The sequence below is a fragment of the Danio rerio genome, chromosome 1 (genome assembly GCF_049306965.1).
Source record: "Danio rerio strain Tuebingen ecotype United States chromosome 1, GRCz12tu, whole genome shotgun sequence".
NCBI lineage: Eukaryota > Metazoa > Chordata > Actinopteri > Cypriniformes > Danionidae > Danio > Danio rerio.
Window position 1 is genome coordinate 50,302,490 of NC_133176.1, and position 13,318 is coordinate 50,315,807.

The following is a 13,318-nucleotide window of genomic DNA, read 5'->3' on the forward strand; positions in this document are numbered from 1 at the left end:
CTTTAACTCTTCCCAGGGCGCTGCGAGTTCAAGCAAAATCAACTGTCTTGTTGCTTCAGAAATAATAATTATGTCTGGTTGGAGTGATGTAACTATGTGCTGTGGGAACTTTAACTTCTTCACCAGGTTGACTTGGAAGTTCCAGGCAGGGGCTGAGTGGAGACGACCCAACCTTGTCTTCCCCAGCTTTCACAGAGTCAATCCTCCTTTTCGGGGCAAGATGGTACCTACCAGAGATGATGGCATCGCAAATGCTTTCTGCCACCGCCTTCAGTACTTGGTCATGCCGCCAATGGGCCCTTCCACCAGGGCCTTTGGACAGCTGCTCAACAGGTGTTGTAATGTTTCCCTACCAGAGCATGACTAGTATGCTGGAAGGGCATCCCCTGTGTAAAACATATGCTGGATAAGTTGGTGGTTCATTCCGCTGTGGCGCCCCTTGATAAATAAGAGACTAAGGCGAAGAAAAATAAATAAATGAATGAAACAACCAACAGTTGTAATAAAAAAAAAAAAATGGACAAAACACCTTGGTCCAATTGAGTTTTAATCGCAACATTAAGACAACACACTGCTTCTACATTGATAACAATACGCTGTCATCAACATATTTACTTCTCCATTTGTAATATATTATACTCCATTCAAAATTTTAAACATAGACACATATATTACTGTTTGATCAATGGGACTTTTGCTCATTAAAAAATAATAAAGACGGGTGGGGGGATGGGGGCAAACCCTCTGGTCTGAAACGTACAGAGTGCATGATTAGAGATGAGGGAACGGCGGTCAGGAGACAGGTAAAAGTAAAGATGTGCGACCATGACCCCTTTGCATTGTCTAAAATGTTCTTTAGATGAGGTTTGGGGAAAATGACCCAGCAAAAAGCACTAAGAATCACTCTCTCACACACACACACACACACACACACACACACACACACACACACACGCACACGCACACGCACACGCACCCACACATAGAAAAACCAAGTGGAATAACTTGCTGGCCCCACATGAACTGTTTTTCCTTGATCACTCCGGCATCTCACTAGCACAGCAGTGGATTATTAATGTGTGTATTGCATCTAGACAGGAAAACACACACACACACACACACACACACATTAAAATGTAACAAAACTGATCCCTCGCTACAGTCCAAATGAAAACGCCACCTTTCTCTGGCTCAGTAGTGTGATAATCAAAGCCGAACACATTTAAAATAAAACAAAACACAGCACATTTCATCATGTATGTAAAAACAGCGGGCTCTTTCTAGAGCAGTGTTTCTCAACCACGCTCCTGGAGGACCACCAGCTCTGCGCATTTTCCATGGCTGAGTCCGAAAATCACCTACTACTCAGTAGGTACTGCATTATAATATAAATGTACTACTCAGCCGTTAGAAAAGTACGTTATCCACAGTATGAATGTGAGTAGTACGAAAGGAACTCGAACGTACTACAGTACATCTGCCATTCGTGATGATCATGTGACCTACCCAAATCAGTTGTGTCGCTTCACTCCCATTCACGAATTTGCAAACATCCGATGCGCACTTCAGAGTCGCGCCGGAAATAGTAAGTCATCCGGGTACTTCTCGCATACTGTTCTTCGAATTCTACGAATTTTGACACACTACTCGATTCATACACTGTTTTTAGAGTACTATACAGAGCGGAAGTATGCGATTTCAGACACAGCCCATTTCTCCTTAACCCAACACACCTGATTCAGATCATCAGCTCAGTAGCAGAGACTAAAAAAGCTGTAATGAGTGGAAAGGAGACATGCATTGCTGGTGGTCTTCCAGGAACGCGGTTGAGAAACACTGCTTTAGAAGATATCTGGATGTTTGCAGCACATTTGGGTAAAGATTGATCCCTTTTGCTCATTTAAGATCGTTTTAACGTGCTTTCCAAACCTTTACACCACCATATCCCTTTTTTTTTTTGCAAATAAAAAACACAAAATATCTCTTATTTTGTACAAATATGACAAAGCTACAGTGTTGATCACTAATGCCTAACAACAGCACGATAAGAATAATAAAAATCAAAGAATAAATAGTCCAAAACGAGACGTGAACTCATTAGTAATGCGGCATCAAACTTAAAAATAGTACTATATATTAATTAAATAGTTGACTTTGTGGTGTACCACTATAAAACTACATCAGGGGAGAACTGAAGACCAACATCCGCATGAATTATTGCTAAAACTAGTTATGATGGGACATTTCAGAGATACAGCGGGGAAATTAAGTATTGAACAGGTCATGTTTTTTCCTGAGAATATTTCTATAGGAGCCGTTGACATGGAATTGAATCAGATTTTGGTAAGAACCCACACAATACAAACATAAAAATCATTGGTGACGTAGATGTTAAATATCTGTGAAATTGGCAGATACTGACCTAAAGTTGAAGTAATTTTTCTAGTCTTTCGGCCTGGTTTTTCCTGCCAGACGGCCTCGGCTGGAGAAAAACAACTTCTCCCGGATAGCAAGATAAGGAGACGCTCTGAAATTCCTGCTCCCTGTCAAGGACACCTGTTGGACTCTACAGGCTTACACACACACACACATACACAGCTATAAATAGACAATCACTACCTACCTATCCCCTCATCCCATGCCTTCGTGTGCTTTCACCCACTGGAGGGGGTATGTGGGTCTGTGACCAGCGCCATGGCTGCAGAACCAGATGGCTGCCCGCCCTCATCGGACTATATCCACACCCCCTGTTCCCATCCCCTGTGGCAATGTTATGTCTTAACTGTGTGTTTATGTGCGGATTACTGGGCTTTTTTTTCTCCCTGGTCTCACATTGCCCTAATTCAAGAGCAGGGTGAGAGGGAGTCCCTCTCCTGAAATTTATCTTACTTCCGTTTTTCTAAATGCTACCTCCTGTGACCCGTTTTCCTCTGAAAATTGTGATGTTTGTGTACAATTGTGAACTATGGGGGTTCAAATTCACTATACAAAAGTGTATGTGACAAATAAAGGCCTGATTTGATTTGAGATGTTGGACTGAAGCAGCGAATATTAATTTACAATGACAAAGAGCAGTAGGTTTCTGAAGAACTACAGTGAGATTTCAGCTGCTGTCTGGGCTTTCACTGCTATTCTACACCTTCCCTTCTTCATGTGTTCAATACTCCCACCAAAAATTGGTGACGTTCAATACTTATTTCCCCCGCTGTATATTTGACATCCTACAGGTAAACGCTCCTGATGTGGTATTTCTGTCGGCCTCTGAGATGGGTCTCAATTTCTACAATAAATAAAAGTAGCAAAGACATAAACAAACAGGGCATTGTTCCTTTCCTCGTTCACTTTTGCGTGTATATATATATATATATATATATATATATATATATATATATATATATATATATATATATATATATATATCAAAACTGTCTTTTCATGGAGCGTTTGCGACCATTTCTTGAGACTTGCTCACATTTAATGGGCCCTCGAAAACATCTACATCCCATCACCGGTGTCTTTCAGTAAAAATAGATGAATATTGATCAACACAACAGAGGTTTGCCAGCAAAACCTGGGTTTTTAGTGTTAGGAACTGAAGATATGGAATAAAATGATGGAACGGCGATAATAAAGGTGAATCTTACGAAAACCTGTTTAATATTTGCATTAAATAAAAACGAGGCCTGCTTTCAGGATAATCATCTCATATTACTGTAGGTTTAATAAATTACATCTTTAAAAAATATGAATCAATATAAATTACAAGCGAGCAGACTACCATGAAGCATAAATAATTAAATAATAATCTCACAGGTATACGATTGGATTGACAGTAATAGATTTTCATGAGATTCACCCATTCACCGAAATGGCACATGATTTGGAACGTGTCGTTATTCAAGAACAGGGGTGTCCAAACTCGGTCCTGGAGGGCCGGTGTCCTGCATATTTTAGTTTCAACCCCAATTAAACACACCTGAGCCAGCTAATCAAGCTCTTTCTAGGTGTACTAGAAACTTCTAGGCAGGTGTGTTAAAGGAAGCTAAACTAACAGGACAGAGCTTGGACACCCCTGTTCTAGAATAATTCTGTATATTCTAAAATCAAGAGCTTTTAAGAATATTGTGTCAAATGGCACTACTGTTCATTAGAGCTCATTAAAACGACTCTTTAAGACTTACAGCATCCATCACACACGGCTCTACAGCACGTCCTGTTTTCATTTGCGCACACACACTTGACTTGTCTTAAAATGGACAATAAAAAATCCAGTCAGGATCACTCGGTAAGACTGTTACAGCATTTAGCGGACTCACAGACGCTTGTGCGGATACACACACATTCACGCACTGGGATTTATGACGCTGGGGGATTGTCACATTAGGCTGGTGGGCTTCACCACGGAGGAATGAGGGATGTGGTATCTGTGGGGTCGAAAAGGTCAGGTTAAATAATGCGCTCAGGGTTCATCGAAGAGCTGCAGGTCCAGTCGCACCACAATCTCTCCCGTCGGGACTTCGTGTAAAAGCAGACGCTTGGTGATGGGACCCTTCGAGCCCTGGTCCTTCTTGATGTCGGCCAGCCGAATCTCCGTCCTGCCCAAGAAATCTAACAAGAAGGGGAAAATAACGAGAAATGGTATTGAGAATGAAAAATACAAGTATAATTTTCAATTTTTTGTTGTTGTTTAAAGCTGCATTTATTTAAAATCTAGAAATACAGTAAACAGTGCAATATTGCGAAACACTACTTTTTTTTTTCCTTTTTAAATAAATTGCACATTTTTTATTTGTTAGTTTATTTAATTCATTTAGATTTATGTTGGAGTTTACTGACCGTCCGGGGAGAACTGATCCCTCTCAAACACAGTGACACACAGCACGTCCTGCTCCAGGTCTTTGATGAAGAACTGGCAGTTTGAGTTCCACTTGGGGTTCAGAGTGTCCTGAAGGGTCTTGGTGACGTGACACTGAGAGCCCATCGTCACCTCACAGTACGGGTTACTCTTACCTGCACAGACACCGGACACACATCAGGTGATCTAGTATCTGAGTGCTTATATAAGGAGAAAACGATTGTACACCTGAGATGGTGATGCAGAGAAGCTGTTAAAATCTCAAGTGTGCATTATATTCTAATAACTCAATCGATTCAGCTTATACAATGGTTACCACACCTAACGGCATCGTTCAGAAGTTCAGATGTTGTATTTTGAGACAACTAGTTTCCTACACATCTCATCCAAACCCTTATTTGATCCGATTCGATCTTTGGCTGTTTTAAGGAAAAATCATACTTCTCTGTTGAGTTCATGAGAAGGGTTAGATATCCTTTAGGGTTTTTTCGATACTGGTGCTAAATCGATTATTTTAAAACAGTACAGGTGCCAAAACGGTGCCAAAACCGACACTTTTGAGCCACAAAATGACAGTTGATGACTCTAGAAAAACCTTTTATTTGACAAAAAATATTTTAATCATTAATTTTATTAAATATTTAATATAAGTATAAAGAATACATCAATTCATATTTAATATATTTGAATTGAATTGCAATATTATGTACCTATGATGTACCCCTTGTCGCAGCACCAGTGGCACCAAAATTATTGCATCGAAATTTATATGCTGATTCGTTCCAGTGCATTTGTTCGGTACCCAACCCTATTCATGAGGGTGATCTGGTGTAGCCTTCACACAGTTGCTTTGACTTTACCATATCCTGACATGGATCCTGAGGTGCAGCTCTCAGAAAATTTAACTATATGTCACAATGATGTGTAATAGAAGATCTGTGATTGGTTGAACTGGTATCGATGAGGAGTGTGGGCAGGGCAGAGAGCTGCAGTGGTGGAATGAGGCTGGTAGTGAGAATGTTTAATGTTTTTTGATTCCTGTGGAGGAGCTCTGGATGTAAACTTTTGTTTTGTGTTTATTTTCTGATCAAAGTTGTTGAACATTTGTTGATTCCTGCCTCTTTCTTCCTTTAAGGACTGTGAGTTTGAGCCACTTCTACAACAGCATCGCATATAACAAAAAAAAAACAAACAGCCAAATTGTAACAGAAACCCACTGACTACTAGCATTTCTAAAGTGTTATTGCAGAGCAACACAGATAAAACATAGAAGTATAAATGATCACAATAGAGTTGGCTACATGCAGGTACACCAATCACTTGATGCAGAAGTATAAGGCTTTAGATGGTAAAGTACTTTGAAATAACTGAATTAGTTTGGAACTCTAATGGGGTGTTCAGATATCAAGTCTAAAACCAAGTGGAAAACACAAAATGTCACTGCACTCAGGAAAAGCTGCACTCTCCAAGAAACCATCATTGACAAACTCTTGCTGTAGCTCTGATACAAGCTTTATAACCAAAGAAAAGAAAAAATATGGCAGTGTTTTGGAGCTCTGCGTTTGTCTGAAGTAATTCGTTTAATCATTATTACTGAAATGTGTGTTACATACAACATGTCAATCTGATTGGTTGGTTTATTGTCACATAACATGCGGTGTGCTTGTGGTATAACCTGCTGCGCTGTAGCCTGGAAAAAGCAAGCGTGTTGCACCACATGCATATCGAAACAGATTGGCTCTCTATTTGAACAGCTTGCTGCGCATCTCCATTTGAAATAATGAACTTAGGTGCACAGAAGACGCAATATGTAAACAGTCCCTAAAATTGTCAACACCTGCCTGGAACTACTTTAGCTGTGCATTTATTTGGAAAATATATAATAATAATCATTAAAATACACAACCTAGAACAGAGATGGGCAAACTCAGTCCTGGAGGGCCAACTCTAATCAAACACACCTGCCTATAGCTTTCTTGTGATGTTGAACACACCAATTAGCATGTTTAAGTGTGTTTAATTAGCGTTGGAACAAAACTCTGCTGAACAACAGCCCTCCAGGACAGAGTTTGCCCTTCCCTGCCCTAGAATGTTTATCAGCCAATCAGAATCGAGCTTTCAAGAGCCTCTTAATATGAAATCTAGCAAAGCACTTCAAATTGCATTATAGAGTATTCATTGTTTACCATTTGAGCGGCAGGGCTTCAGTTCGATGCCTTCAACAATGTTGACCATTAGCCGCCCGATGCCAGTGGCCCTCTGAGACCTCACTGCAAACATAACACCAGTGCTTAGAAAACACTTACAAGGTAATTAACGCCTATGAGTGCATAGAGGGAAAAGTTGACTGACCCAAGTAGGCTTTCTCTCTCTTCCTCTTTTCGGTTTCGATGAAGAGCTCAGAGGCAGCTTTGATTTTCTGCACCCAAGCTGTCCTGCAGGGATCACGAGATGAAACAGAACATTTGTGTGATTTACAGTATTTATAAGAGCTTATTAGAATGAATGATGCTGAAAATGATTACTTTACATTATTACACAATTTTACAAATTTGCCTGTATTTTTGATCAAATTATTTCAGAGACCCAGGGAGATGCGTCTTTTTGAGATTTAATGCTTCCAGCCGGGGTTTCTAAATCTTCTAAATTGTCCGGGATTCAGCTTTCGATTTCTAAAGATGTTGTTAGTTGTATGCGTAACAACTGCATATGCACAGCTGTGAGAGCGAAAGAAACATTAAAATAATTCATTTCTTAATCTAAACGACTCGTAAAAAACAAGAAAACGTTACTATTCAGTGTATCCGGAAAGTCCTCAAAGCACTTTACTTTTTCCACATTTGTTTATGTTATAGCCTTATTCCAAAATGAATTTAATTCATTGATGCAAATTTATTAAAAATAAAAAATTGCTCAATACTTTGTTGATGCACCTTTGGCAGCAATTACAGCCTTAAGTCTTATTGAAAATGATGCCACAAGCTTGGCACACCTGTCTTTAGGAATTTTTGCCAATTCCTCTTTGCTGTACGTCTTAAGCTTTGTCAGGTTGGATGGAAAGCGACAGTGTACAGCCATTTTCAGATCTCTCCAGAGATTTTCAATAGCATTTAGGTCTGGGCTCTGGCTGGGCCAATCAAGGACATTCACTAAGTTGTTGTAAGCCACTCCATTGATATTTTGGCGGTGTGCTTTGGGTCATTGTCCTGCTGGATGATGAACCGTCGCCCCAGTCTGAGCTCTGGAGCACTCTGAAGCAGGACAGAGTCCAGGTGGTTCTAAACATCTTCCACTTACGGATGATGGAGGCCACTGTGCTCATTGAAACTTTCAGAGCAGCAGAAATTTTTCTGTAAGCTTCCCGAGCCTTGAGCCTTGAAAAAATCCTGTCTCGGAGGTCTACAGACAATTCCTTTGTCTTCATGCTTGGTTTGTGTCAACCCAGGGACCTTAAATAGACAGGTTTATGCCTTTTCAAATCATGTCCAATCAACTGATTTTACCACAGGTGAACTCCAATTAAACTTAAACATCTCAAGAATGATCAGTGGAAACAGAGTGTATCTGAGCTCAATTTAGAGCTTCACGGCAAAGGCTGTGGATACTTCTGTACATATGATTTTTCGGGGTTTTATGTGTAATAAATTTGCAACAATTTCAAAAAACTTTTTTTTCACTTTGTCATTATGGGGTATTATGTGTAAAATAAAAGCTGTAACATAAAAAAATGTGGAAAAAGTGAAGCGCTATGAATAATTTACGGATACACTTTATACTCTAAGAGGACGCAATGACATCTAAACTGTCTGCAAAATAATTGTACACAATTAGAAATGGTTAATCAACTCATTTGCCTTATTTGAATAATTTAAACTTTTGTTCTTGTAATTATTATAATTTGTTACAGATGTTTGTTTCTCATTTGCTGTATATTTGATTAATATGATGATGCTAATATATTACATATTTTATACATATCTAAAATGCTAGGGCAGGCCTATACAAAATCTCAGGCCAATAAAGCAACCTGAAATTGAACTAACCCATTGAAAAGAAACAGTTTATAACAGTGTCATAATAAATAAATATATTGTTACAAATTACATTATTTTTTTGTTTGTCATATGTAGTTGACTATTTATGTGCCATGGGTAAAAGGTAAGCATCGCAAGTACATTTCAAACCTGTGTAAAGCGCTGTCTTAATTTATAACAAATATATAATATAGGTTGTTATAAGATACGTACTAGTAGGGACTATTTAAGAGACACTAGTAATTAATCATTAGGCACTAGTATTTATTGATTAGAAAAACTATTATATTTTGTTATTATTTCTAGTTTCATTTCTTATCGTGGTAGTCAGTTATTTTGCTTTTTAACTTATTTACTTTATTTATCTTATGGTTTAACTAGCTAGAATGACCACAGTAGAGAACAAAAATTTGAATGAATAATAACAGTATCTGATAAAGAACTAGTATGCACTATTAGCTAATGAATCATTTCTAGTACATAAGATCTTTTCATAAGCAAGTTTTTGAGATTATAATGTTTATCTATAATGGCTTGTCATAGAAATATTTCACAACATTACAATTTCTATAAACAAATTCAGCCCTATTAGGCATAAAATACTTTAAAAAACATAATTAAACATATAACTAGCACATACCTTTCGTTGATGCTCTCAGCCCGTATAGTGTAGACTCTGTCAATGTGAGATATGTGAAAAATGGGTTCATCTCCCGAGGGGTCAGTAGGCAGCTTCACTAGCACCTCATTGAGAAAGATGGGCTGTAGACATCAATGAGGCAGGTAAAAGAAACTTTAGAGATCAAAAGATAATTGCAAATAATTCAGATTTTTAGTTTAACTCAGAAACTCAGTTTAAGTCAGAGTTACAGTATCACAAGACATGAATTGTTCCGATCCATCAACTGGAAACACAATTCGTTCGCATTTTCTTCCTCTCTGAATCAAAATACACATTCTTGCATCCAAAATGAATAATTCAGATTTTTAAGTACGTCTCACCGTTTTGTACATGCGATACTGCAGATGGGATTTCGCACTGAAGACCTTGTCTGTCCCGGATGAGCCCAGAGGTTTGATTATCTGTGTGAGGAGCAGGAAGTCGTTAAAAAGGAAGCCGTAAAGCTCTTTGTTGCTCTTGGCTTTGTAGAGTTTTCCACTGTGCAGGAACTTCCGAGGGCCCAGACAGTTTGTTACAGAGTTGAACACAAGTTGCTGTAAAGAAAGAAAGAAGAAAAAAAAGTTCATTGTAATAAAATCTGAGAGGGATTGCCTGAGGGGAAAGCCTGATTTATACTTTCACCTGGTGCCGTATCGTGCACCTTCTGTGATGAGCCTTTTGTACTTGCCGCGTTCGTCATTGTGATATTCTTTAAATCGACAGGGGACGGTCAGAAGAAAATGACCGTAGAGTCAGACAGATAAACAGAGAAGTAGGAAGTTTCCGGAACTACGTCATATCATTAATTTCATTCAAGATTTTTAAACAAATTATTTTTATTGTTTTTATATATTATTTTAATGATTATAAGGATTTTTATAACCATTCAAGATTTTTTTTAATCAAACTTTGATGTATCACTTGCTTTTGTGCATATCTCAGACAGTTTTACCTATTGAAGTTTATTAAAATAATAATCACAACAGAACATTTGCTGCTCTACAAATATATATTTTTTATTAAGGCAAGAATAAAAGCAAAAACTACACTAAAAAGTTACACAAACTAAAAAAAATACAGATTTGTTTTAGATTTAGCCCCCTCCACAATTCACACATTTTTGTCTGGCTAGTTTCTGTTTTATTCTTATGTTAAAAACTTATGTCCAACATTGGTTATCCCTATGATCACGGATCATAAAAGTGTCTGTACAGTCCTACTGTTTCAAACAAAATCTTTTAAAAGTGATGACGGCACATTCGCCGCGAGCACTCAAGCGAACACGTCGAGTATAAACCAGGCTTAAAACATTTATTTTGATTAAAGTTCCTTATATGGATGTATGATGAATTCCTCAAAACAAATGAAGCAGCAGAACTAAAATATATTATTCATTAATAATATGAAAAGTTTCTTAAGCATCAAATCAGCATCAGAATGATTTCTGTATGATCGCGCGACACTAAAAATTCAGCATTGCATCTCAGAAATAAGATTAAAGACACATATGAGAGGTTTGCACTGACTGTGGGCTATGTTTTGTATTGTTTTTGAACCTGTGTTGTGTGTAGTTTTTCTGTACTTGGTAACATCGGAAGCTGTAAGGGTCTGTATGTGTTCATATATGTTGCATTTGTTTATTCGTTTTATATAATCGCATACGTTAAAGTAGGCTATTTCGTCATTGATCTGCAGCTATAATCAACTCATGTTCATAGAAAAGTTAGTAACAAACATTTATACACAAGTATTTATGTGTATGAAGCATCTGTTTTGTGAGAGGTGTTTCTCATATGATATGTGAACGACCTGTACAGCTTCATTTTGAACAAGATTTCCTTGAGCGAGAATGACGCCAACTGAAACCCTTAGTACCCTTTAGGCAGCGGAAATGTAAGCCTGATGAAGGTGACCCGTACCGACTCGTACCGTTCCGTACCAGTCAGCGGAAATGGGCCATAAGTGCATCTTTGGCGATTTTAAATTTCTTTTATTTTCTTTCAAACTCTTGCAGAGCGGAAACCTTTATGCAGAAGGGTACTTTAATAACAAAACTCAATTAAAAACAATCTAGTGAAATTCTGTTATTTAGTGATTGTCTGTATATACAGTAGAGTGTGTTTCTGCAGCAGATTTGTGTCCAGTACCTCTGACAGTCCCTCACACTGCACATGTGCCTGTATCCATTCCAGCCGGTCGGAGTTTTCTTTCTCTCGTACACCTTCATTGACCTGCGAGCACAGCTCTTCTGCTTTCTCCAGAGCCAGACGCAGGTGACTGTGGTCCGGGTGGCTTTCTGGAGTGTTCTCTAAAATCTGTGCACGAGGAGAGAAGAAACAATGAAACAATGATCCCCCTATTTGCCTTCCAATTCCGGTTTAATTGCATATCTGACTGGAATCAAATCATATTGATCAAGTGTAAATGGAAAAAATATAGATACAGTTGAAGTCAGAATTATTAGCCCTCCTGGGAATATTTTTTCTTTTTAAAATATTTTCCAAATGATGTTTAACAGAGTAAAGAATTTTTCATAGTATTTCCTATAATGTTTTTTCTTCTGGAGAAAGTCTTATTTGTTTTAATTCGGCTAGAATAAAAGCAGTTTTTAATTATTTTAAAACCATTTTAAGATCAATATTATAAGCCCCCTCAAACTATATAATTTTTTTTTTATTGTCTACAAAACAAAACATTGTCATACAAGGATGTGCCTAATTACCCCAACTTGCCTAGTTTACCTAATTAAGCCTTTAAATGTCACTTTAAGCTAAAAAATATCTAGACGAACATTATTTACTGTCATCATGGCAAAAATAAATCAGTTATTAGAAATGAGTTATGAAAACTATTAGTTATGAGTTAAAAATATCACCCTGTTAAACAGAAATTGGGGAAAAAATATATAGAGAGGCTAATAATTCACAAATTTTAAATCCTTTTCAAACCATATTGCTTGAAATCGGTTTCAGTCTGGCAATATGTTGCTTATAGAGCCAATACTTTAATTTTGAGGCTGGTGGAGAGCATAATGTCATATTTTAGGACAATATCTGTTGTGTATTGCAACCGTAGAACTGCACTGGTGCTGGCAAGCCAATGCAATGCACCATTATGACATAGAAATCAATGGAGATATTCCATAAACCGGAAGATCTGCACAGGTCTTATGAACTGGGTCAGTTGCCATACACTGTGTGGACAGATAATAGTTTGGATTGTGATTAAGTACTTTTGTTTTGATGTTTTGAAACAGTTGATTAGCATGATTGTGTTCATGTACTGTACGTACGTTTTTGATGATGAGGGGGTATCGGGTGACTCTCTGCATGGGTTTGAGAAGGAAACTGGACAGGGGCATTCCCTTACAGCGAGGGTCCATCGCTAACCTCTGTAAAACATGTAGAAAATTCATAAATAAATAAATAAATAAATAAATAAAATAGCAACTTGAGACATTTGAGATCTATCCTGCAGAAGCCTTTGAAGACCATGGGAGTACATTTATTTTAAATAAGGCTGTCTTCGTATTACACTGTGGACTGTGAAAACAAGTATTTGAAAACAATGATACATGGCTAGTATTACAACAATTTTGTATGAATGTTTATACTGTATGTGTTTGCTGTATAAAGACTATTTTGATAAAACGTAGTGTGATCAAAAAGCATTTTGATGAAGATGTAGACAAAAAAAGTCCATGCAGTGGACAAAAATTAAATCCCTTGAGATTTGTTCTCAGCAGAGAACCCATTACCTTCAGCTATC

General features: G+C 37.8%; 1 protein-coding gene across 3 annotated transcripts in view; it reads right to left on the reverse strand.

Moving 5' to 3' along the window:
* Window positions 1-3,341: 3,341 nt before the first annotated feature.
* Window positions 3,342-13,318, reverse strand: part of itsn1 (intersectin 1 (SH3 domain protein)) — a 91,193-nt gene continuing 81,216 nt past the window's right edge. For 2 of the 3 annotated variants that reach the window (XM_005170972.6, XM_005170971.6), the window contains 8 exons: window positions 12,843-12,941; window positions 11,698-11,865; window positions 9,892-10,104; window positions 9,530-9,651; window positions 7,208-7,290; window positions 7,042-7,125; window positions 4,837-5,010; window positions 3,342-4,608 (listed from right to left, as the gene is read on the reverse strand). In XM_005170972.6, the coding sequence (XP_005171029.1) occupies window positions 4,460-4,608; window positions 4,837-5,010; window positions 7,042-7,125; window positions 7,208-7,290; window positions 9,530-9,651; window positions 9,892-10,104; window positions 11,698-11,865; window positions 12,843-12,941 (1,092 nt within the window). In that variant the 3' untranslated portion in view covers window positions 3,342-4,459. 3 annotated transcript variants of the gene reach the window in all.